The 27,277-nt window shown below is 38.7% G+C and overlaps 1 protein-coding gene across 8 annotated transcripts; it reads left to right on the forward strand.

Annotated features, from left to right (window-relative positions):
* The first annotated feature begins 2,181 nt into the window (after positions 1-2,181).
* Positions 2,182-19,236, forward strand: ZNF583 (zinc finger protein 583). Of its 8 annotated transcripts, none has more exons than XM_072843016.1 (5): positions 2,182-2,711; positions 3,981-4,075; positions 10,147-10,273; positions 10,561-10,659; positions 16,246-19,236. In XM_072843016.1, exons 2-5 carry the CDS (start codon positions 4,067-4,069, stop codon positions 17,718-17,720), a joined length of 1,710 nt encoding a protein of 569 aa, XP_072699117.1. In that variant the 5' UTR covers positions 2,182-2,711; positions 3,981-4,066; the 3' UTR covers positions 17,721-19,236. The 8 variants fall into 8 exon arrangements, with proteins under 8 accessions (XP_072699117.1, XP_072699091.1, XP_072699141.1 ...); XM_072842990.1 differs by having other exon boundaries at positions 2,182-2,617; XM_072843040.1 differs by having other exon boundaries at positions 2,182-2,617; positions 10,147-10,236; positions 10,564-10,659.
* The last annotated feature ends 8,041 nt before the right edge of the window (positions 19,237-27,277 follow it).

A 27,277-nucleotide genomic window follows, 5' to 3' on the forward strand; every position in this document is an offset into this window, starting at 1 on the left:
TATGGATACAAATCCTTGTTAGATATCTGAACTAATTCTTTTCTTTTCTTTCTTTTCTTTTCAGACAGAGAGAAACCAGAGGAGGAGGGGCAGAGGGAGAGGGAGAGAGAATCTTAAGCAGGCTCCACGGCTAGTGTGGAGTCTCATGCGAGGCTCCATCTCACAATCCTGAGATCATAACCTCAGCTGAGATCAAGAGTTGGACACTTAAACGAATGAGCCACTCAGGTGCCCCTGAACTGATTTTTGACAAAGGTACAAAAGCAATTTAATGGAGGAAGGATAGACTTTCCAACAAATAGTGCTGGAGCCATTAGACATCCATAGCCAAAAAGGAAAAAAAAAAAAAAAAAGAGAGAGAACTTTAACCTCATGCTTCTTAAAAAATTAGATTTATTTATTTTTTTAAATTAGACTTAAATTTGCTCCAGTAATCACCAATGAAAAAATAAATATATTGCATCTTCATTGTGACAATTAAAGACAAAATAAGTAGGTCCTTCCATCTCTCAGTAGTCTATATTTATTTCTGCTTCTGAAGATTATGTGATTAGATTAGGACATTAAATTTAGTTGCTGGGGAGACATCTGTTGATTACCGTTTGAAATTAATGTATTTCTTATATCAAAATAAATTTGATTCACTTAGTGACTACTGTCAAGCTTTGTAGAGGGTTTTTTCCAACAGAAGAAACCTAAAAGATAATGGCTGGAATGAAAACTTACCACAGGGATCCCTGGGTGGCGCAGCGGTTTGGCGCCTGCCTTTGGCCCAGGGCGCGATCCTGGAGACCCGGGATCGAATCCCACGTCGGGCTTCCGGTGCATGGAGCCTGCTTCTCCCTCTGCCTGTGTCTCTGCCTCTCTCTCTCTCTCTCACTGTGTGCCTATCATAAATAAATAAAAAAATTAAAAAAAAAAAAAAAGAAAACTTACCACAAATTTTCCGGATAAAATATACCCTATCTCTGGGGCGCCTGGGTGGCTCAGTGATTGGGTGTCTGCCTTCAGCTCAGGTCCTGATTCGGGGGGTCCTGGGACCCAGTCCCACCTCCTGCTCCCTGCTTCTCCCTCTGTCTCTGCTTCTCTCTCTGTGTCTCTCATGAATAAATAAAATAAAATAAAACTTAAAAAAAAAAGATACTCTATCTCTATACATTTGTGAAATGTGGAAAAGGCTGCAAAAACCTAGAAGTTTACTGATACGTCTTAACTTACATAAGGTTTGTCTCTACGGTCTGAAAAAGCAATGAGGAAGATATTCAGAATTTCAAAATTCAAACACAAAACCGACTTCATTTTCGTTGACTGTGTTCCTTTTACTTTTTACACTGGAACGTTTTTCCAATATTGCTGTCTTAGTTCAACTGTAACAGCTTTGTTCCTCCTTTAAAAAACACAGAACTCAAGTATTTGGAGATATTGCTTCATCACCGCACAATTTTTATTACGTTGTATGATTTTCAAACCTATAGATGTACTGTTAATCATACTCTACTCATAGCCATATTGTTTATAGTCAACGTTTTATTACTATAATTGTTTCAAAGATCTTCTGAGACTGTAGTTGCGTTTTAAAAATTTCCTCAGTTTAAAAGTTCCCATCTCCTATGCTTTTTGTCATCGTGCCTCTGGCGAGACGAGTTGCATGGAAGCACATAAAGGCATAACCCAATTTCGGAAGGGTTGAAACATTATTAGGAGTTAATGAAATATTTCAAAGGTTGAAATACAGGAACAATAGGGTAGGTAGAACGGAAAGTATGACCCATAAACTGCTATTTTTCTTTATAACACGTATCATTTCCAGGTATATATCTTTTCTATTTTTTTTCCTTTTCTATTTAATTTCTCCTGAATTAAAATGTCAGCCTGAGAATGGAGAATCGTTATTACGTGTTCAGGTGTGTCCCCAGAGCCTCTAACAGTGCCTGGCATACAGTAAGCGCCCAATAAGTGGAGGAAAGACGCTAAGGAAAGAGCGTTAAGAACCCCGGCACGCGATGCTCTGACCCACTCGCACACCTTCCAGAGGCCCCCGCCCCCTGCAGCTGGGGATCGGGACGCTCGCGCAGAGTAGCCAGCTCCACTCCTGCATCCCTTCCAGCCCAGCCCGCGCAACCCCGCCCACTGTGCCTGCGCAGCCCCCCCACCTCGCCCATTGCGCCTGCGCATCCCCGCCCCGCTCTGCACGCGTGTCCGGCGCGTACCCAGGCTTGAGCGCCTACTGGGACCGGCCCGCTGCGCCCGCGTACTCCGAGCCGTCCCGTCCAAGCCTGGGCGGGACTCGGTCGGCTGGACGGGGTTGACGCGGCCCTGGTTCTGAAGTGGGAGCTCCCAGGCTGGGGGAACGCGTCACACGACTGCGGGCGGAAGCAGGAACCACCGGCCGGGTCCGCGCCTCCGAAGGGCCGCCCCAGGATGCCCCGCGCCGCGCCCGGCCTGGACTCCATTTCCCAGCGGCCCCTGCGGCCGGCCCCGCTGCCCGCCCGAGCGTCGCGGCGCCTTTGTGAGCCCGCCGGTGAGGCCGAGAGCGAGGCCCCGCCCCGGCCCTCGGGGCGTTGGGCTCCAGGAGGCAACGGCGCGGCGGGAGTTGCCAACCCGCAGGGAGGAGGCGGTGAGCACGCCGCGGGCGGGCGTGAGCCCTGGCGGGCCTGCGGGAAAAGAGCGGATATGCGAAGGGGCCTATGACCGTGGGAGAGGGTGTCACTGTGTGTGAGCCCCTGTGACCCCCTTGTCACCGTGTCCGTGCTTCTGTGTGTGACACCGTGTCACCGTGTGTGTGTTCTCGTGTGACACCGTGTATATGCCGTGTGTGTCACCGTGTGCGTGCCCCTGTGACTGTGCGAACGTCTGAGAATATGACAGCGGCGGTGAGTGTGCGGCTGTAAGGTCGTGAGACCCCGTGAGGTTGTGTGACATTATGTTCTGTGACGGTGCGACCCACTGTGAGGTGATGGATGCCAGCTCCAGGATTGTGTGGCTCCTGCAGTGAGAGGGCGACATGCTGGGTGCCTGGGGAGACTGTCGTTTAGGAGAGCCTGGGAGGGGCCGAGATGATGGAGAACACCTGAGTGGGAAGGAGAGGGGAGCCGCCGCCCCAGCTCTGGAGCACAGCAGAGGAGGCTGCAGGACTTTAGCCCTCCATGGCACAGAAGGAAGGTCTTTCCCTTCCTCTCCTAGGTTCTGCCCTATGTGAGGAATTGAAGAGGAAGAAGAGAGGCCTGCCGTGTGCTATTTATGAACATAAACACAGGACTGGTGTTTACTGAGCCCAAAGGATGTGCTAAGCACTATGCTAAATGCTTCATATGAATCATCTCAGGATCCTCCCAACCATTAATAGGGAATGGGTACCATTTCACAGATGAGGAAACTGAGGATTGGAGCGGTTATCTAAATCATGGAGGTTGCAGAGCTAGTGAGTGGTAGACAGGGTATCTGAGGGGAGGTGTTCTGATCCTAAGAACCTAGTGGTTCTTACCATTATGCTGCTTCTGCCTTAGTCTCCAAGGCAGAGAGGTTTAGTGGAAAATAACTCATGATTAGGGGTTTCTGTGACTGTTAATGCATAGTCCCCTCCTTCATCTCTTTGAGGAAATTGCTCAGAAAAGTTAAGAGATTGGTTTACAGGTGCAGTTTGTCATAAATCAGGACTTCAAGCAGAGCGTTCTCTTTTGCTCAGTGTCCTCCAGACCACAGGACCCCACTGATGCCTACCCTGTGTAAAGATGTTTTTTTCTGAGGCATTGTTTGTAGCTTTATCTTGTTTTGTAGTAAGGGTGGTAACATATTCTCTTTTACCATCATTATTTGGTGGGAAGACTATAAAAAGTCAGATCTAGATTCCAGTTGGACTCATTTATTACCACAAAACCTCGGAAAATTTCGATAATGTCATTGATAGGCAACTTTCATATGTGAAGGGGGGAAATAATCCTTACTTGATAGTACCATTTATGGTTTCTTCCTCTCTCCAGGTCTATTTTTCCAGACACTGCCTTTCCAGTGAGGAGCCTGAAGTAGGAGGACAGAGGAAGTCATAAATTCTTAAATTCTTAAAGCCATGTCCAAGGTAAAGAAAGATTTCTTCTCCCTTCTGCTTTGTTTTTTAGGTTTCATAAGAACATCTTGCTTTTCTTCTGAAATTCCCCAGCTAATAAAGCCCCATTCAAGTGACTTTGTCTCATATTCTCCCAGTCCAGTAAAGGAGGTTCCCCAAAGCCCAGCGAGCTTTTTTTCCTCAATCAGCATTTTCATCTTCATTCAAGAAATAGCACTCCTACAGGTTAGGTTTTCTGTCAGGAGCTCTCAGGAAGCAAAAATGCACTCCTTAGTGGGATATGATAGCCTTCAATGTAAGGGATTTGATTTATTGAGGTCATGGTGTATTCTGATGTGACCATTAGCTTAGAGCTTCTTCACAGACTTAAGTTTGGGAGGAAGGCAAGACAAGGGCTATTGGACAGTCCTGGTCATAGCACATGACAAGATCCTTTGCTCAAGGTGATCTTGAAGAAGAGTATGTGTTGAGTTTTGAGTATTAAAGTGAGGGTCAGCTAGGGCACGGATTTTTTTCCAAGATACTCTGGGTTTTGAAGAATAGGGATCCATGGGAGTAATAAGGTCCTGACATAGGGACATTCTGAATTAATAGTAGGCTACAGCTAGCATATTCTAGGTCATCCAGCTAAGATTAGTGGAATTACTTATGGAAAAATAGGACATTTTCTGAAAAAACAAGAGAGTACTTGAATCTACATTTTTAAATGGTGGCATACACATCTATAATGAAAACAATACAAAAAAAAAAAGTACATAGTATGGAATGGGAGGCAGAAGAAACAAATGAAGAGATCAATATAAAGTGTCCAGAAACAAATACAAGTATAAATAAGAATGGAATATATTTATTCATTCACTGAACATAGAGTTATTAAAGACTTATTATATACTAAATGCAGACAGTACTGTGGTAAATGAAAACAAACAATGTCTTTGTTTTCATGTAGTTTAATGTCTACTAATTTATTATATGATGTGATAGTATTTCAAATCAGTGGAGACAGAATGGATTATTCATTTAGAAAACACACATTGAGTTAAATATATTCTGTAGGTTAAATGTAAAAAATAAAACCATATGAACTGTTGGATGAAAATATAGAGAATGGCTGTAAAGAGGAAGATGAACCAGAAGCAGAAAACCACTAGAGCAGCTCTGTCCAGTAGAACTTCCTGTGATGATTGATGATAGAAATGTTCTATATCTGCACTGTCCAATACAGTAGCTACCTGTGGCTGTGGAACACTTGGATATACTAGTGTGACTGAGGAACTGAATCGTTAATATTTGATTTATATTTAAATAGCCACATGTAGGGCAGCCCTGGTGGCACAGCGGTTTGGCGCTGCCTGCAGCCTGGGGTGTGATCCTGGGGACCCGGGATCGAGTCCCACATCAGGCTCCCTGCATGGAGCCTGCTTCTCCCTCTGCCTGTGTCTCTGCCTCTTTCTCTCTGTGTCTATGAATCAATAAATAAAATATTAAAAAAAAATAGCCACATGTGACTAGTAGCTAGTGTATTGGGCAGCACAGATCTAGGCTAATAAAATAATAGCCAGGAATCTTCCTAGTGGAAGTGATCTTGTGGTCAGTGGTCAGTGATCTTGTCCATGTCACTCATTTTACAGATGAGGAAAAACAGGCCTGTGAGGAAAAGGACATGCCTATGTCACCAGTTAGTGATTATATCAGATGCAGGAAGTTGTAATATATGTTGAGGGTCAGTATAAATAGATGATGGTGAATGATAATTTGAAGAGGGTGGTAGAAAGTAATGAAGGACTGTGGAACAGTGATGAGTTTCCCTTTGCCTGGAACCTCATTGGCTTCTCATTTTACTAGGAATGAAATCCAGTGTCCTCTCCACAGTTTGTAAGGCCCTTGTATGATCAGCTCCTGGCTACCCTACTCCTGAACCCATTTCTCCAAGTCTTTACCTTTCTGTGTTGCAGTCACACTGGTCAGTTGTTCCTCAAGCTTACTAAGCTCTTTCCTATCTCTGAACCTTTGCATTTGGTCCTCCCTCTTCTGTAATTCTCTTCCCTTAGATATTGGCATGGTTTATCTCTCACTTTTGGATTGTTGTTTAAATATTACTACTTCATTGAGGTTTACCGTGGCCATCTTATCTAAAACAAACAACTTTGTCACTCTAAATCACCTTACTTTGTTTTTTGTCCTAGTGTTTAACACTACCTGACATTGTATACCTGATGTTTAATGTCTTTCTACTTTGTTAGAATATTAACTCCACAAGCAGAGGGACTATATTTTGTTCACCTCTATGTTCCCAAAGCTTGGAGCATTGTAAGTACTAGGCATTCAGCAAATCGTTGTCAAATTAATATATAAATGAACAAGATTGTGAATTCCTCATCTATGAGTGAGACCAGAGAGGGAAGAACCACCTACCTCTTTTCTCCTGCTGCTAAATTGGTAATGGAAAAAGAGAAAGCAGAGGTATAGATGTATATAGATGTATTTAATGTATAGAATAGACAGAGCCCATCAGTCCAAATGGTATTTCTGGGACCCCACCCCAGACCTTCTGAATCTCTGATGGTAGGCCCCAGGAAACTGCATTTTTATTAAATCCAAGTATACTTTTAAAGCACTTTTGAAAGCCTCTTGTTTCTAAAGATTATATTTAAAGTGCACCTCTTAAAAACAGCACTTTGTTGGTTGTTAGCCGTGTGCCTGTCATAATCTCTATGCTTGCCATGATTCTCTATACTCCTAGCAAGGCACTTGAGTGGCCTGTGTACCTTCCATGATTCCCTGTGCCTCCCAAAATCCCACGTCTCCTTCAAACATTGATTTTTTTAAGAAATCCAGTCTAAGAATCTTTGTCTTTTAATTAGTGCCTGGTACATTTAATGTAATTACTGAATATTTGTGTTTAAGTCTATAATATTGCAGTTTGTTTTCTACTTATTCCATCATTCTTTGTTCCTTTATTTCTTCTTCTTTGCTTTCTTTTGGTTAAATCAAGTACTTTCTCCTTATTATCTTGTTAATTATACATTATTATTCTTTTAGTTACCATTATAGGATATTTACCTGTTTCTCATTATGTAATTATCTTCTCTCTTCCTTCTGTAATCTTCCCTCTATAATTAGCATTCTTACACTTTCTGAGCAAGATGGGACCCCTATAGTCTTACTGTCAACTCTAATTTATTATTAGTAGTAGATATTATATTTATAGTTATTCCTTTGGGGCTCTTGATTTCATATTGATTTCATTTCCATTTTCTTCCAGTTTCCTTTTACTCGTAAAACAATTAGTATTTCTTTGAGGGCAGGTCAACACTTTTTTCCCCAGCATGAACGAACTTTTCATTAGCTCCTATTCTTGCTAGGTCAAAATAGTGTAATTTTAAATTTTTTATGAGGTTAAGTAAGTTTGGGAAATCTCAGTCTAAGTGGAGAGAAGATCTAGGATTTATTTTAAGGAAATAATTAGAGACCTCTGTTGAATTCTTAACATAAAGTAGTAGTATATGAGAACTGCACTTTAATGTTTATAAATAGCATCAACTATTCTTACATCATAGTGAAAAATTAAGATTCATGTAAATGAAAATAAACAAGGCATTAGTATATAAGATATAGCATATTTATACCATGCAATGTTTGCTATCCATCTAACAAAAATGTTAAAGTGAATATGGATAATCATCAACATGTCTGTATAAGGAAACATTTGGACAAATATATACTAGCTATAAATTTAGATTGCTTTTAGGAAGTGGGGTGACATGGTGGATAGTTGTAGGGATGGAGGACTTGCAATTCTTTTAACTTTTATAAAAAGGAAAAAAATCACTAAGGGTAGAAATACTGGACATTATTTGCTAAGCTTCTTTAATGATTACAAATTGTATGAAGTACCTGTTTGCTCAAATTAAAATAAATATTAAAGTATTTGAAAGATATTCAAGTCCCATTGGCCAAGAGGAAAAGGTCAGACAGTTGAAACCATTAGTTTATGTGTGCACCTAAAAAAAAGGTCTTTAAAGAACTTTACCTAGCAAAAGCTGCCTCACCTCTGTTTACAAAGGAAAGGTATGTAGAACACTTTCATTTGAATAAAATGTTAGTTTGAAGTGTTTGAGTTTTATTTTTTTTTAAGATTTTATTTATTTATTTGAAAAAGAGAGAGCACAAGAGGTATGGAAGGGCAGAGGATAGGGAGATGCAGGAAGCCTGACATGGGGCATGATCCCAAGACCCTGAAATCAGGACCCGAGCCAAAGGCAGACGCTTAACTGACTAAGCCACCTTGAAGTGTTTAATAGCATTGACGATTGACAGTACCCAGCCTTATCTAGGACAAGTTTTATCTTTTAAGACTCGGTCTGTGTTCCCCTCCTTCCCTGAAGCCTTTACTCACTTTCCATATTTCCCTTTATTAAGTATTTTAGAGATGGAGGCCTGTAAGAATCAAGCTGATGACATAACTGACATTCTTTGAAGGCATAATTCTGCTTCCCTTATAGCCTCCTTAAATATTTTTATCCATTACTTGGGCACTAGCAGTTCACATATTGACTCATTTTTTCCATTAAAAATATTTCTGCAGGGGCAGCCCAGGTGGCTCAGCGGTTTAGCACCACTTTCGGCCCAGGGCGATCCTGGAGACCTGGGATCGAGTCCCACGTCAGGCTCCCTGCATGGAGCTTACTTCTCCTTCTGCCTGTGTCTCTGCCTCTGTGTGTGTGTGTGTGTGTGTGTCTCATGAATAAATAAAATCTTTAAAAAATAAAAAATAAAAATATTGCTGCATAGTATCATTGATGTGCTTAAATAAATCTTCAATAGGACCATTACTCTGCAGAGTCACATTTAATAGGAGTGATGTTCATATTTGATAACCAGTAGGGCAAGGGCACACACCAGAACTTACCCTAGCTGGGATACTGGAGGCTTCTGCTGTGCTGGGCATTCCCCTTAAGTTGCTGGGTTGTGGGGAGATCTGGAATGGTCACTAGAAGGGCTCAGTGCACTAGCTGTTTCCCAACCACTGTGTCAGTAGTTTAATATTTAACAAGTCAGTTCAGCTCTTCAGATGTGTACCATTAAGTGCATCTATTGTATCAGCTCAAATAAAGAGTAGGCTTTGCTCTGTGACATGCCAAACCTAAGAAGCATATAGCAAACCACATGCAAGCCCTGATAAGTCTGGAGCAGATTTACCTCATTAGAAAGAGCACACATTTGGAATTTTTACACTAGGTCTTATTCTATTTTTTTATTTTTTATTTTTTTGGTCTTATTCTATGTTATAAAGATCCTTAATTCAACATAGTATTACTTGTGAACTGTCCTTTACCAAAAACTCTCACTCATTAGATCCGCACAATTGGGTATGTTCCTCTAGTGAGAACTATAGGGATTTTTTGGTGCCCATCTGAAATGTTCATAAATAGTGCTTAAAAATACTATTATTTTGTCTCTACATGAGAAATTACCAAACTGTCTGAAACTCAGCAGAGTTATCAGGAGCTGTTAGATCATCTTTTATTGCCCCGATTGTTCTGTTACGGCATACACTTGTTTGTTATACTTGTAGTGTAGTGTCGTGTTTTTATTACCTATATTATAAACATTTATTTATGTTCCCACTTGATAAAGCTAGAACATTGGCCATTCCATTGAGGAGTTTGGAAATTGTAGATTTAGACCATATAAAATTCATAGGGCTAAACTCCTATTCCTGCTGCTTCTTTTAAAGCCTTTCTTCACTGCTCTAGTCTATCCTGATTTTCCATATTGACAAATGCATTAGCATTTAGTATGAATAACAATTATTTTGCTCTTGTTTACTTGCTTGCTCTTTTCCCCCTCAGTAGAGACTGTTAGAAACTGCATACTTTCCATGACAATATTAAAACTAAGCACAGAGAAGTCATTTTAGCAACTGCTTGATATATGTTGCACAGAACCTAAGATACTGCCAGAAGATTTCGCTATATACAATATTTCTCTCGAAAAGTACAGTTTAACTCTTCAAACTATGCCAGTCTGAGGTGAAGAACACTAGTTGAGCATAAAAGAATATGTTTATGTCATTTCAGGATTTGGTGACATTTGGGGATGTGGCTGTAGATTTCTCTCAAGAGGAGTGGGAATGGCTGAACCCTGGTCAGAGGAATTTGTACAGAAAGGTGATGTTGGAGAACTATAGGAGCCTGGTATCACTGGGTAAGGAGGTTCCCCAGAATTCAGAATCTGCACATAGGGCTGCTTTCCAGTGTTGGGGAAGCCTCTGATGTACTTCAATAAATTTCCCCTTCTTGTGCTCCCCAAAATAGGTTGAGTGTTGTAGAACTGGCAGCTTCATTGGACTATTCATACAACTTCATCTTCCCCATTCTTGAGACTACTTCACCTCTTCCTCTACTCCCTTCTTAATACCCTTGACTTTCTGATGACCAAGTACCTTGATCTGATTTATGGGCCTGGCTAATTCCCTTTTTATTTCTTATAAGCAGGAGTTTCAGTTTCTAAGCCAGATGTGATCTCATTATTGGAACAAGGAAAAGAACCCTGGATGGTGAAGAAGGAAGGGACAAGAGGCCCATGCCCTGGTGAGTGAGAAAGACCTAGGGAGGTAGAAGAGGACATTGCAAGGAAAAACTCAACTATTCTGAGAGGTTCCAGCTTATAATTGATATTTTGTGGGTAATTTTTCTTAAAGGCTCAAGGTCTGGTAGGAAGCACTGAGGTGCCATTGGCATGAACTCCCTAACTTACTGTCTTTGTATATATTCTCTCACAAATTACTGTCTTCTCTGACAACCTTTTCCTATTCTCTGGGTCCAAGATGTCAGTGTCTGTTTGTTCTTGGTTTTTGGTTTTGCAGGGGTTGCTCCATCATATTTTTTAAAAATCTAGACAGCAATGTCAGTTTTTTTTTTTTCCTTTTCAGTCACTCATTCCTTTTAGAGTGAAGGTTTGATTCATTTATTCACTTATTCTTTTACCAAGATCAGTGAGTTTTTACTTTGACAAAATCATTCTGTTAAATTCTTGAGGTTATTCAGAAGCTTATTAATCATCAAAGAAAGATTTCCAGTTATTCAAGTCTGGGTAACTGAAAATAAGTTTAATAGAAATAAGTCAGAAGAATATACTGGTAGGGGGAAAATAGTGCACAAGATGGAGACTTCTGAGTGAAGAAATGCAGCATGCCACTAGGTGGGGAGAGGCTCAGAAAAAAGTCTGATTTAGAGATGCTAGTATGATTGGATGAGATCACTTAGTTTTATAGTTTGAGATAAACCCTGGTTATTGGGGCCTTTGTGGGAAAGTCGATCTTTGACAACTTTCTCAGTGTTCTGTCTGGTAAATGATCTCTTTACAGTTTCTGTCTTGGGTGAAATTTTATAAACTTTAAGTTTTCTAAACAATTATAGTTTCATTTAGTTATCAAATTTATTTTCATAAAGTAAAAGTAAAAGTGATTTTTTTTATATTTGTACTTTCCAATTTTAATTTAGATAGCTATTTTTTAAATTATTAGGTAAGTTAGTCATTAATTCTATTTTAAAAATCCAGCTTATGGATTTATTAGTGTTACCATTATTCTCTTTTCCAATTCTTTATTTTCTGCTTTTCATTAATTCTATCATTCTAGTTTTCTTAAGTTTTGTTCTCTGGTTTGCTGAAATAAATGCTTATCTATTCATTTCATTCTCTTATTCACTAAATATTTGAAGGACTGCGAATTTTCCTCGGAATATACCTTCAGCTATCCTCCAAAGATTCTAATATTTAATGTTTTTATTATTGCTTTTTCCTAGATAACCTACTTTTGAAAATTTTATTTTACTTGAGAGTTGTTTAAAAGTGTAGTTTTATGCGGGCACCTGGATGGTTCAGTTGGTTAAGCCTCCAACTCTTGATTTTGGCTCAGGTCGTGATCCCAGAGTCCTGGGATTGAGCCCTGAGTTGGGTTCCCCATTCAGCAGGGAGTCTGCATGTCCCTCTCTCTCTCTCTCTCTCTCTGCCTCTGCCCTTCCCCCAACACTTGCTCACTTTCTTTCTCTTTCTCTGCAATGAATAAAGAAATCTTAAAAAAAAAAAAAGTTTGGGATTTATTAACATACTATTATATTTGATCAGATAAGAATTAGCATTAATTCTTTGAAAACTTAGAATTTTGTATGGCATAATATGTAGTTGGTGTTTGTAAAATGTTCCATAGGTTCCAAGGTGTCTTTATTTTCAGTGTTAAGAGCTTGTTACATGAGTTTTACTTTTTTATGGTTATTAAAGTCTGTCTTTACTTATCTTTCTTATTTCCATCTATTTTTTCTTAATAGCTTTATTAAGGAATTATACAGTAAATCAGATCCATGTACATCATAAAATGTGATGAGTTCTGACTTTGTATACACCCATGAATCAAGACATAGAGCATTTCCATCACCCTGAAAGATTGCCTCTGCCTCTTTGCAGTTTATTTTTCTCCACTCCTGGCTCCAAACAATAAATGATCTTTGTCATTTTAGACTGGTTTCCATCTAAACTAAATGGAATCATGTAGTATATATTGTTATGTCTGGCTTATTTTACTCATAGTTTTGAAAACCATACATATTTTTGCATGTATGAATACTTTATGCCTTTTATTGCTGAGCAGTAGTTTATTGTGTAAACATTTTATTTTTCCTTTCATCTGTTCATGCACATTTGGGTTTCTAGGTTTTGGCTATTATAAATAAAGGGGCTCTGAAGCTGTCATTTACAGGACTTTGTATGCGCATGTATGTTTTCATTTCTCTTGGGTAAATACCTAAAAGTGCAAAGAGTTATACAATAGGAATAGGTTTAGCTTAAGAAGCTGCCAGTTTTCCAAAGTAACTGAATTTTAATTCAGTTATTTTTAATTCCCAATAGCAATGTATAAGACTTCCAGTTAACTCCATAACCTCACATCTTTGTCAGTTTTTTACTTTTATTCATTATAATGGTGTTGTATCTCACTGTGGTTTTAATATGCAATTCTCTGATGATGTAATGTTGAACATCTTTTTGTGTGTTTATTGGCCATTCTTTCATGAAGTGTTCAGATCTTTTGCCCATGTTTTTTATTAGGTTGGTTTTCTTGCTATTGAATTGTAAGAGTTCTTTATATAGTCTTCATATAAGTTTTTTTTTTGTTTTTTTTTTTTTGCCATTTATATATATTAGGATATACATGTGCCAACTCTGGCCTATGTTTTGGTTTTTCTGCTACTGTCTTTTGAACATCCAAAGCTTTCGATTTTCATAAAGTCCAATGAATTTGTCATCTTTGATACTTTTTGTGACATATCTAGGAAATTCTTGCTATTCCTTAAGTCACAAAAATTTTCTTCTGATTTCTCCTATACATTTTGTAGTTTTAGCTTTGACATTTTGGTATATGACCCATTGAGCTAAGTTTTGTGTTTGAGGTTTTAGGTGTCTGTCCCCCCCACATTTGGATATTTCAGTTACTCCAGTATCTTTTTTTTTTTAAGATTTAAAAAAAAAAATTTTTGTATTATTATTTATTCATGATAGTCACAGAGAGAGGAGAGAGAGGCAGAGACACAGGCAGAGGGAGAAGCGGGCTCCATGCTGGGAGCCCGACGTGGGACTCGATCCCGGGACTCCGGGATCACGCCCTGGGCCAAAGGCAGGCGCTAAACCGCTGAGCCACCCAGGGATCCCCTTTTTTAAAGATTTTATTTATTTGAGAGAGTGAGTACATGAGCCAGCGGGGGAAGGAACAGAGGGAGAGGAATAAACAGAGTCCCCAGGGAGTCTGATGTGGGGCTCGATCCTAGGACAGCAGGATCATGATCTGAGCCAGAGGCAGACCCTTAACCAGCTGAGCCACCCAACCACCCCAACTCCAGTATCTTTTCTTGAAAAGACTTAACATTATACCACCTTGTTGGTACCTCTGTACCAAAAGCAGTTGACTTTATCTATATGGGTCTAGTTCTGAACTCTATTGTCACATCAATCTATATGCCTATCATTTCAACAGTACCAGTCTTGATTACTGTAGCTTTATAGTAACTTTTGATATCAGTTAGTTCAACTTGTAAAATCACTTTAACTACTTAGATCATTTGCATTCTCAAATAAATGTTAGAATGAAGTTGAGAATTTCTACCCAGAAACCTGCTAGGATTTTGATTTGAATTATATGGAATCTATATATACATCAACTTGGGAAGAACAGACATCCAAATTAACATCAGTTGAATTTAATTCATGAATATGGTTTATTTAGCCATTTATTAGTCTTTTTCTTTTTTTGTAAAGATTTTATTTATTTATTTATTCATGAGAGACAGAGACAGAGAGAGAGAGGCAGAGACACAGGCAGAGGGAGGAGAAACAGGCTCCAGGCAGAAAGCCTGATGCAGGACCCAATCCTGGGACTCCAGGATCACGCCCTGGGCCAAAGGCAGGCACTAAACCGCTGAGCCACCCATGGATCTCCTGTAAATTGATTTTTATATTAACTTTGTATCTTACTATCTTATAGGTTTATTTAATAGCTGTTCTAGTACTTTGTAGGTTTCTGAGGATTTTCTGCATAGACCATCATGTTATCTGCAAACAGTTTATTTCCTCCTTTCTGATCTTATAACTTCTTTTTCTTGACTCAATGCAATAGTAAGGACATCCTCTACAATGCTGAATCAAATGATTAAGAAGATACACTTGCTTATTCTCAATCTTAAGGGAAAATGTATTCAGTCTTTCACCATTAAGTTGATGTTTCATAGATGCCCTTTATCAGTTTGATATTTCTTTTTCTTTTAAAAATTTTATTTATTCACGAGAGACAGAGAGAGAGAGAGAGAGAGAGGCAGAGACACAGGCAGAGGGAAAAGCAGGCTCCCACAAGGAGCCCGATGTGGGACTTGATCCTGGATCTCGGGATCAGGACCTGAGCCAAAGGCAGACACTCAACCGCTGAGCCATCCAGGTGTCCCAATATATATTTCTATTCCTGGTTTGCTAACAAGTTTTATAATAAATAGATGTTGAATTTAGCCAAATACTCTTTCTACATATATTGAAATGATTATATGATTTTCCACCTTTAATCTGTTAATGTGGTGGATTACACTGTTTTTCACATATTAAACCAATCTTGAATTCCTGGGATAAGTTCTACTTGGTAATCATGATGCTTTCTTTCATAGTTCCTGGATTGGATTTACAGTAATTTTATTAAAGGTTTTACATTCATGTTCATGTATTACATTGGTTTTGTAAAGCATAATAGGAATTTTGTCTTTATTATAAATGTGAGAAACCATTGGAAAGTCTCGAGCAGAATAGATGACTGGTGAATGGAAAGAAGGCAACAAATTAAGACCTGTGGCAGGTTAATAAAAATCAAGCAGTTTGATACAAAAAAAAAAAAAAAAAAATTTTTTTTCTTTTTTTTAAGTAGGCTCCACACCCTGGAGCCCAGTGTGGGGCTTGAACTTCATGACCCTGAGATCAAGACCTGAGCTGAGATCAGGAGTCAGACACTTAACTGACTGAGCCATCCAGGCACCCCTAATCAAAATTGCTTTTATGTGAAGGCATTTTAGCTTTGGGATCAATTAAAAGTTTACATTTGGTTGGAATATATCACATAGAAAAAGCCTGGCAAGAGACTTTTTAAAAAGTAGGCTGCATGCCCAGTGTGGGGCCTAAACTCATGATAAAGAGTCGCATGCTCCACTAAGCCAGCCATGTGCCCCCAAAAGACAGTTTTTAGGCTACAAAAGTTTAGCCATAGTTGCATGTACAACCTAAGGCAACCAATATTATCTGGTATATCTTTGGGTCTAGGGATCTTATATGGAAGTTTTTTAGTCACATTGACATTATGGAATTGGCTTTTTAAAAAATAATGAACTTAGCTTGAATTCAGGATAACCTGAGGCAAGACAGGACAGTTGTTTGGAAACTGTAATATTAGATATAAAATTATTGTTTTTAGGTAACTTCTTCAGTTCCTATTTATATCCTAACTTTTAAGTTTTTATTCTTTATAATCTCATACTTTTTAGACTACATCTTACAACTATTAAGTCCCTAACTTTCCTATTTTCAATTTTTGTTTGGAAGTTCTTCTCTTCGGATGAACAAATACAAAAAACCTTTGTTTTCTTGATATCTTTTAGATTGGGAGTATATATTGAAAAGCAATGAATTTTCATCAAAGCAAGTTATTTATGAAGAAACATCCAAAGTAGTAAAAATGGGAAGAAGCCATCTTACTTATAGCCTTGACTGCCCCAGTTTGAGAGAAGACTGTAAAAGTGAGGACTGGCTTAAGAACCAGTTAGGAAGTCAGAAGGTACATTCCAGACAACTGATCATCACTCATAAAGAAATCCTCACTGAAGATCAAAGTAATGAATATACTAAATCTTGGCAAACTTTCCATCAGGATGCACTATTTGATATAAAAAAGACCTGTCCCACCAAAGAAAGAGTACATAAGCATGAACCACAAAAGAGAAGTTACCAGAAAAAATCAGTTGAAATGAAACATAACGTTTATATACAAAAGAAACTTTTGAAATGTAATGAATGTGAGAAAGTTTTCAACCAGAGCTCATCCCTTACTCTTCATCAGAGAATTCATACTGGAGAGAAACCCTATGCATGTGTTGAATGTGGGAAAACATTCAGCCAGAGTGCAAACCTAGCTCAACATAAGAGAATACATACTGGGGAGAAACCTTATGAATGTAAAGAATGTAGGAAAGCCTTCAGCCAGAATGCACACCTTGCTCAACACCAGAGAGTTCATACTGGAGAGAGACCTTATCAGTGTAAAGAATGTAAAAAAGCCTTTAGCCAGATTGCACACCTGGCTCAACATCAGAGAGTTCATACTGGAGAGAGACCTTTTGAATGTATTGAATGTGGAAAAGCCTTCAGTAATGGTTCATTTCTTGCTCAGCATCAGAGAATTCATACAGGAGAGAAACCTTATGTGTGTAATGTATGTGGGAAAGCCTTTAGCCATCGTGGATACCTAATTGTACATCAAAGAATTCATACTGGAGAGAGGCCATATGAATGTAAGGAATGTAGAAAAGCTTTCAGCCAATATGCACACCTAGCTCAACATCAAAGAGTTCATACTGGAGAAAAACCTTATGAATGTAAAGTATGCAGGAAAGCCTTCAGCCAGATTGCATATCTTGATCAACATCAGAGGGTTCATACTGGAGAGAAACCCTATGAGTGTATTGAATGTGGGAAGGCCTTTAGCAATAGTTCATCACTTGCACAACATCAGAGAAGTCATACTGGAGAAAAACCTTATATGTGCAAGGAATGTAGGAAAACATTCAGCCAGAATGCAGGCCTTGCTCAACATAAGCGAATTCATACTGGAGAGAAACCTTATGAATGTAATGTTTGTGGGAAAGCCTTTAGCTATAGTGGATCTCTTACTCTACATCAAAGAATTCATACAGGAGAGAGACCCTATGAATGTAAGGATTGCAGGAAATCTTTCAGGCAGCGTGCCCATCTTGCCCAACACGAGAGAATTCATACTATGGAGTCATTCTTGACTCCTTCCTGTCCTTTACCCTCCATGTCCAGTCAGTTACCAAGACCTGTAGGTTTTATCTCCTAAATATGCCTCAAATCTGATTCCTTTAATCCGTTTCCATCCCATCCTCTTTATCCAGTACACAGTATTGGTAGTCCTATTTCAGTATGGACTATGGAAATACCTTTCTGATTGGTCTCCCTGTATTTACCATTTCCTTTGTCAGTTGCCTATGAAGCAGTCAAACTTGTATTTTAAAAGTTTGATAATATCACTTCCTCATTGATACCCTTCATTGGTTCCCCCATAGTTCTTGGGTTGAAGAATATATTTCTCAAAATAGCCTAAAAGACTGCTCTGCCCCAAATTCTTTGGATACGTATCCAGAATTAACTTGTATTCCAGCATCAAATAGATCTGGCTTTTAATCCTTGCTCTTTCCATTTTCTAGCCCTCTAGTTTCAGGGAAACATTTTGTTATTTTTAAGGTTCAGTCTTCTTATTTATATTATGGGAATAATAATGGTACTACCTCAAAAGTTGATGGGAGAATTAAGTGAAAGAATGCATGTAAATTGCTCACAGTGCCTAGCATAAAGTTAATAAATGTTACCATAAAATGAAAAGATACTGTGGTATACAAACAAGACTTGATCATCTCAGCAAGATTCATCTGAGAAACAAGCAGCAGTTCACTTAAGAGATTATAAAGATTTTTGATTAGGAACAGTAGTTATTGTTCTAAAGGTGGGTAATAAGTGTATCTAATACAGTAGCATTGATGTTAAAGTCCATAATGATATAGAGTAAGATTATCTTTGTTCGTAAGAAAAACCAACTTCATTAGATACTCAGTAGTTCTAAGCCAGATTTTAAAAATTACTAGTGAGAAGTTGAACTTACTGAGATGTATTCATTTACATTTACACAAAGGCAAAATAGGTATTTTTAAAAAGAAAAAGATCAACCACCAAAGAATAGAAAATATAAGTTTGATGCCCTCTCTTTCAGGTGGTTGAACTGTATGAAATCTATGTCGTTTAAAACTGAAAAAGGTGTTAAGCTAGTCCTAATCTGTAATTCCAAAACTACAGGGGAAAAGAAAACTATAGATCAAAACTAAAGAAAACTATTCATAAACTGGAGCCCCACAAACATGTCTTATTTGGTACTCATCAGGTTTAAAATGAATACAAAAAATATATATATCTTTATGTGGGTATGTGTTTTCCAGTTATCCAGTTAAAACCACTCCTTCCCTTACATCTGACTTATTTTATGCTTTATGTTACTGCCTGAGTCCTGGAGGCTTTGAATACACAATCAATTCAGTAACCAATTCACATATAAATATAGGTACAAATAAAATAATGAAATGGAGGATAAAAAGGAAGACTTGAATAGACAGTTTATCCTTCTGCAGGGGAAGACTATTCTCAAGATGTTGGAGGCCCAAAATTAATCTGCAGATTTTCTGTACTTAACAAAATCCTAAGAATATTTTTTTTAAGGTTTGAAACATTGTGTGCATGTGAATATACACACACATACATTCATACAAACACATAAAATACATAAATAAAGGTAATTTGTCACTGGCTTCACAGTATTGGTAAAATTGATTCTGTCCTGTACAAAACCAATTCCTCATTCTTTTATCCAAATGTGAAAAAATTATTAGAAGACATAATAATATAATTTATAATCACAGAGTGAAAACAATCTTCCTAACAAGACATGAGATCCAGAAGCCACACACAGATTTAGATTGGACTGCATAAGATTTATGCTATACTTTATGCTATACTTTGACTATAGTCAAAGACAGTATAAACAAGGTTTTAAATATCAGTATTGCAGATGATTATTACAACATATATGAAATTCATACCCTTAACATAAAAGTGCTCCTACAAATCACTTAGAAAATGACATTACTATTCCCATGGGCAAAGGATTTAAAGAGGCAACAGGTGACTGATGAATATATGATGAATACATATCTCACTAGACTTGGAAGAAATACAAGTTAAATCAATGAACTATCCATCTGTCAATATCAAATTGATACTGATTCCTGCAAAAGCAGGAAAGGAGATACATGTATGAACTGATGTGTAGGAGTATGAATTTGTATAAATTTTCAGAAAGTCAACTTGTCAATATCAGAATTTTCACTGGGGAAACCCAAGATTTTTTTTTTTTTTTTGCACTTAACAGCATACAAATTTATCTTTTTTCCATATCCCATAAAGTAGATAAAACAATGTAAGAGATAACAAAGATCAAAAAGGAGAGGGTCATCAATGGATGAAAAGAATTGAGCAAGTAAAAGACAAAATGGAGGAAAAGTGTTCATTCATGAAATGTAGCAGAGGCTGCTTTGACCTGAAATGTTTGAATGACAGGGATTTCAATAAGAGGAACTACTCTGCCCACATGCTGTGTACAGAACATCCCTAGACAAGTTAAGGCTTCAAGCTGGTCGTGTATAGAGGCTGGGGAAGGGAAGTTGGAAATAAGGAGAAACAATGACAAGACTATTAAATGCTTTTCTATTTGGAAGCCAACAGCTTCTTCAGTCTACCCTCTTCTGTGAGTAAATGGATAGGATCCTTACATCACACCATCCACAAAAATCCAGTTAGGGCAGCCCAGGTGGCTCAGCGGTTTAGCGCTGCCTTCAGTTGAGGGCATGATTCTGGAGACCCAGGATTGAGTCCCACGTCGGGCTCCCTGCATGGAGCCTGCTTCTCCTTCTGCCTGTGTCTCTCATGAGTAAATAAAACCTTAAAAAAAAAAGAAAAAAAAAAAAAGATCCAGTTAAATAAAATCCTAAATGTAAAACTAATGAGTAAAAGTATTGTAGTATAGTAGGATATGTTTACTAACTCATGTTGAACATGTTTCTAAAAAAGAAAATGCTCTTAAAATTCAAAACAGGAAGAGAATATTTGTAATATAATACAAAGGGAAAGATGTAAGAACACCTATAAAAAAACAAAGGACACCTAAGCAAGTATAAAAATGGAGAAAATACGAGAATAGGCAAATCACAGAAGAAATACAGATGGTTGATAAATAGAAGTCCCTGCTTAACCTCACTTGTATTTGAGATGCAAATTTAAATAACGTACCATCAAAAAGTGATAGCTGTATGGAGCAATGAGTACTCCTCACTCACTTTGGAGGCAATGAAATTTTTTCACATGTTCAGTATAGTCGCTGTGGAGGGCAGTATGGTTAGTACATGAAACTGTGGAAAAAATCTAAATTTCTATGAGGGATGACTAGAGATATTAGTAGCAGTTGGAAAGAATGGACCGGTGATATTGACTGACATGGATGGATTTGACTAAAGGACATTGAAACAGCATATTCTGCAGATTTGCATGGTATTATATATTTTTAAAACATTTCTGGGCAGCCCTGGTGGCACAGCGGTTTAGCACCGCCTGCAGCCCAGGGCGTGATCCTGGAACCCTGGATCGAGTCCCACATCGGGCTCTCTGCATGGAGCCTGCTTCTCCTTCTGCCTCTCTGTGTCTCTCTGAATAAATAAATAAAATCTTTAAAAAATAAAAAATTAAAAAAATTAAACATTTCTAATATATTTAGATAAGTATGCAAATGCTTAGAAAAGGTTCTGGAGAGACACATGCAGAGAAGACCTAGTGTTATCTGTAGTATTTGAAGTTCTAATAATGTAATAATATAAGAAACTTTATGAAAAAATGATCTTTTTTTTTTTAATGTTTATTTATTTATGATAGTCACAGAGAGAGAGAGAGAGGCAGAGACACAGGCAGAGGGAGAAGCAGGCTCCATGCACCGGGAGCCCGACATGGGATTCGATCCCGGGTCTCCAGGATCGCGCCCTGGGCCAAAGGCAGGCGCCAAACCGCTGCGCCACCCAGGGATCCCCTGAAAAAATGATCTTATGGAAACTTGGGTAGCTAGCATGAGAGATGGTGGCTAAGTCAAAATCTTTTTGGAATTTGGAGAATCTCTGACTTGGCAGCCTTTCCCATGCATACAGAGACCCCAGTAACCCTTCCTCTTCAGGAAAAATCATCTACAGCTTCCTGCAGTAATCAAGCCATTTTTTTTTTAAGTAATTTTTACACCCAGCATGGGGCTCAAACTCAAAGTTGAGATCAAGAGTAACATGCTCTGCTGACTGAGCCAGCCAGGCACTCCAAGCCATTATTATTATTCTTTTTTTTTTTTTTTTAAGATTTTATTTATTTGTTTGAGACATAGAGGGAGAGAGGCAGAGACACAGGCAGAGGAACAAGCAGGCTCCATGCAGGGAGCCTGACGCGGGACTTCATCCCAGGTCTCCAGGATCACACTCTGGGCTGAAGGCAGCGCTAAACCGCTGAGCTACCCGGGCTGCCCATGCCATTATTATTCTTAAATGCTTATTAGACAGTTAAGGATCATAACATATGAAGAAAACTATCAGCATAATAAGGACCAAGAGACAGAACTAAACCTACAGTTGAGAAAGTTTCTGTAATGACAGAAGAAAACTAAAAATTTATGTTAGGTTCCAACAGGTAAAAATGGAACGCTATCAAAAAAAGAATTAGATAATAGTGTATACTTGAAATTAATTTTTAAAATATTTCATCCATTTATTCATGAGAGACACAGAGAGAGGCAGAGACATAGGTAGAGGAAGAAGCAGGTTCCCTCCAGGGTGCCCAATGCAGGACTTGATCCCCATCCTGGGACTCTGGGATCACGCCCTGAGCTGAAGACATACACTCAACCAACCACTGTGCAACCCAGCCGTCCCAAAACTAGTATTTAAATACTGTTAACTATACTGGAAATTAAAATGTTTAAAAATCACTTTTTTAGGGCAGCCTGGGTGGCTCGGCCGTTTGGCACCGCCTTCAGCCCAGGGCATGATCCTGGAGACCTGAGATCGAGACACAAGTCAGGCCCCCTGCATGGAGCCTGCTTCTTTCTCCCTCTGCCTGTGTTTCTGTGTGTGTGTCTCTCTGTGTCTCTCATGAATAAAATCTTTTAAAAAATGACTTTTTTAAAGAAAAACATGAATAGGAAAAAAAAAATCATGTTTTCTGGAGAGAAAAAAGAGAAGTCAGAACTCCTGAGAATGAAATACTATTGCTGAAATAAACTTAATAAAAGTTTTAAAGAAAACAGAGGAAACTTTACAAGCTCATAAATTAAAAAGAAAATAAGAAACAAAAAAGACATAGAAGTTTAATCAATAGGAGTTCCAGAAAAGTTTACATAGAAAATATAAGGGATATATCAAATAAATGATTGAGAATCTTTCTAAACTGAAGCAAGTTATGAATATTCAGCTTAGAACAACTCAGTTTTGGGCAGACTGAACTGGCAAAAACCACAATTACAATAGAAAAAAAATATCCAGAATTATGCTTGTGAAATTTCAGAATACTGAAGATGAAACCATCCTGAAAAGCTTTTAAAATATGTGAATGTTTCCTAAAAAGAACATTAAAGTTAGTGTTAGTTTTCTCTCCTGTTAGCAATATTAGATAACAGAACATAGAACAGGATCTTCCAAGTTATAAGGTAAAATCACTTTGAATCTGGAAATCTATACCCAAAAGCATAAGGCCAAAGACTGATACTCTGTATATGCAGTTTGCTTCAGTTTACTCTCATTTACCCTTCCCTAGGGTATTAAAGGATTAGGTTTAGTAAAATTTGGATAGAACAGGAAGGCAGTAGCAAGAAAGGCTTCAATAAACAATGGATCTAACCTGAGAAAGTGTTATTGAGGATGATGAAGATGATTGTTTTACAACCATCAGACCAAATTACTGGTAGGGGAGGAATCCAGGGACTCAGTGAAGAAAATCTTCAGAAGGATTGGAAAAGGTTACATTACATAAGTATGAAGTCGGATCATTTTAGCAATATGGTAAAGGCAAGTCTGTCCTTAGGAAAACGGAAAGAAAGGCAATTACTGGCTCTGGGAAAAACAGAGGAAACCATAGCAGTTGTCAGATCTGAATACAAAACAAGCCCCCATGAAATGTGGTATGATTTTGGAAAATAGAATATAAAAAAAGAAAATCCAGGGCACCTGGGTGGCTCGGTTGGTTGGGGATCTGCCTTTGGCTTGGGTCATGTCCCAGGGTCCTGAATCAGGGGTTCCTGCTCAGTGGGGAGTCTGATTCTCCCAATTCCTCTCCCCCTAATCATGCACTCTCAAATAAGTAATCTTTTAAAAAACTCCATTTGATTGGGCAGCCCAGGTGGCTCAGCGGTTTAGCACCGCCTTTGGCCCAGGGCCTGGTCCTGGAGACCGAGGATCGAGTCCCACGTCGGGCTCCCTGCATGGAGCCTGCTTCTCCCTCTGCCTGTGTGTCTACCTCTCTCTCTCTCATTAATAAATAAATGAAATCTTAAAAAAAAATTCCATTTGATTGATATTAGGAAGAGACTCACTCCTTTAAGCACATACCGGGATAATAACATTGGACCTACAGAGAAGGATATGTAATCACATATTGCTTGGCTCTGACGCTTCAGAGAATATTTACATTGTGATAATGATCAAGTGCTATTTTATTTCCAGCTTTATAATATATAGACAAATCACTTAAGTCTGTCTCTGTATGTATATAGACCTACTGTCTACTTAATGTAAAAGGCAAATGTAGCTGATAGACTGGATGGTGGGAGGTGGATAGTAATAATGAGACCGAATAAAGCAAGGGTAAGGGGCAATATTCCCAGAGAAGGGATTCAAGAGATCTAAAATTGAAGAAATTAAGAATGAAGATTAAGAAATATAGATTAGCTATGTTTCAAAGTAAAATACAACACAGTAGTGAATATATAATCCATAATCATAATATATGATTATGAATATGTAATCATAGTAAAGATTACTAAAAGGGTGCCTGAGTGGCTCAGTTGGTTAAGCGTCTGTCTTTGGCTCAGGTCATGATCTCAGGGCATCCTGCTCAGCGGGGAGTCTGCTTCTCCCTCTGTGTCTCTCAAATAAATAAAATCTTTTAAAAAATATTACTAAAGAGTCTATAAAGTTGATAAATGGAGAACAAGCAACTGTCATAAACATTCTGACAGAGGGGTGCACAAGTGGCTCAGTTGAGCATCTGATTTTGGCTCAGGTCATGATCTCAGGATCCTTGGGTCAAGCCCTGCATCAGGCTTCCCACTCAGGGGCAGTCTGTGTCTCCCTTTGCCCCTGCCCCTGGTCAGCTCATGCTATCTCTCACAAATAAAAAATCTTAAAAAAAAAAAAAAAAAGATTCCGATGGAACCCTAATCCCAATTAGCTTAGAATAAAGGTTTTTATTAGTACCTATAATTGAAAGGTATAATGTATATATGGTACAGCTTCAGGCAAGTACTAGACTCATGAGATTAGTAGCTCTGCTCTGTTTCATACTCGGGCAAGCTCTCTCTTTGTGAGGGAAAAAAATGGCATCTGATATTAGACTTAAAATATCCTTCGAGCTTTTAGTCTCAAAAGGAAGGTGATTTCATTGCTCTTAGCTTCCATGTCAATCAGAGAAGAAAAATACAACTTGTTCCAGTTTAGGTTATGTGTCCACTCTGGATCAATGACCGGATCCATATGAGATACTCTGGCCAGTCTAGGTTAAGTGCACATACTTCCAGCAGCAGGACTGGATCACTGGACTGAACAGTTCACAAAAATTCACATGGAACAGAGGCAGTGTGGATGCTGGTTAAGATTCTGTTCGCGTAAAGAAAAAACTTGACCAGAACTGACAGGAGGGCATTTATCAACTCACTCACAAAATATGTGAATATTCCTATCTTTTGCTACAGAAAGACTGTTTGATTAGGTGGTGCTGACTCAGATCCTGTAACAAAGGTAAGTTAAATTGCCAAGAGTGAAGTGGACTCAGTACACTGTAACTTATAATTTAGCTATCTTGCCACTAATCCTAAAACAGCTGCATGCTAGTTAAGGCCACTTCAAGAGCCTAGGGCTTGGGTGACAAGTGGTTGAGCCTCATCACCTGAACCATTCATGCTAGAAGTTCTTTTAAAACCCTGCAAAGGGAGCACCTGGGCTCAAGCCTTGGGCTCAAGGCATGATCCAAGGGTTCTAGGATCAGGTCTTGCATTCATTTCCCGACAGGGAGCCTGCTTCTCCCTTTGCCTATGTCTCTGCCTCTCTGTGTCTCTCATGAATAAATAAAATCTTTAAAAAATAAAGAGGTGGAACCAAGATGCATCCAGCCATTTCTCCCTTTTGTAACCAAATTAAAACAAGGAGAGTAAGAAACATGTAAGAAATGTAAGAACTTCCATCTTTGATGAAGTCAAAAAATATCTACAATTCTGAGCTTCAAAATCCATAAGGAAATACTGCTAAAATGTGGTAAATTGATGCTGTATAGAAGAGTATGATATCCCTCCAAAGCAGTGTCATATCTGGAAGGACAAAAGAAAAGGCACCTTGAGGGGTGCCTGGGTGGCTCCGACGGTTGAGTGGCTGACTCCACATTCAACATGGAGTCTGCATGAGATTCTCTCTCCCTCTCTCTCTGCTTCTCCTGCCCCCATGCTCTCAGATATAAATAAAATCCTTTTAAAAAGGCACCTTGATTGGAACCTTCAAAGTGTTACTTCAAAAAGTCTGACTTTAGAAGCCTTCCTAAACTGTTTACAGTTGCAGAGTGGCAGGGTGAGAAGCTGAAGGGTTCAAGGAGGAAACACTTGGGTTTTGAAAAGGATCTATCATGTCATGGGAGAAAAACTGTCAATGATATGCAGGACAGCAAGGCAAAGGCTAAATCTTTACTACTCAAGATGTGTGAGCTATGGACTGGCAGCATCAGCATTACTTGATAATTGGTCAAAATTCCAGAATAGTGGGCCCTAATCCAGACCTAGTGATTCACAATCTACATCTCTATAAGATCCCCAGGTGATCTGAATACACAGTAACATTGAGAATCACTGGGCTAGGGATTCCTGGGTGGCTCAGCAGTTGAGCATCTGCCTTTGGCCCAGGGTGTGGTCCTGGACTCCCAGGATGGAGTCCCACATTGGGCTCCCGGCATGGAGCCTGCTTCTCCCTCTGCCTATGTCTCTGCCTCTCTCTCTGTGTGTCTCTCTCATGAATAAATAAAATCTTTAAAAAAAAGAGTCACTGGGCTAAAAACAAATTTCCTGCCAGTCTGGAGTACTGACCTTGCATAAATAGCTAGATAAAGAAGAGCTCTATTTATTCAAAGATTTAAAAGTCTAGCCTTTCAAAGACTCTATGGAATAATGTTAGACTCAGACTTAACAGAACTTCCTTCTACCAACACTGAACAAAATGAACAGCAACAAAAAATCTCAGCATCTAAAAGAGCAAAGTGATATCACCTCACATCACACAATGAAAAGTTGAATACAGAAACAACGGGACCACACTAAAAGGACATGCCAGGATCTTTGGCACTTTCTGCCCTCTGGTAGGACTAGGAATAATGGAGAAAAAGCAGGTAGAAGAAATTCTGAAAAACTATACTAATATGTATATATTCTAAATTGAATATTAGAACTTACCTGTTTTTTGATCCAGGAACTTCTCCAAAAATATTGGTAAAAATTTTCAAAAGTTTATGTACAAGAAT

Source organism: Canis lupus, chromosome 1 (assembly GCF_048164855.1).
Source record: "Canis lupus baileyi chromosome 1, mCanLup2.hap1, whole genome shotgun sequence".
Lineage (NCBI taxonomy): Eukaryota > Metazoa > Chordata > Mammalia > Carnivora > Canidae > Canis > Canis lupus.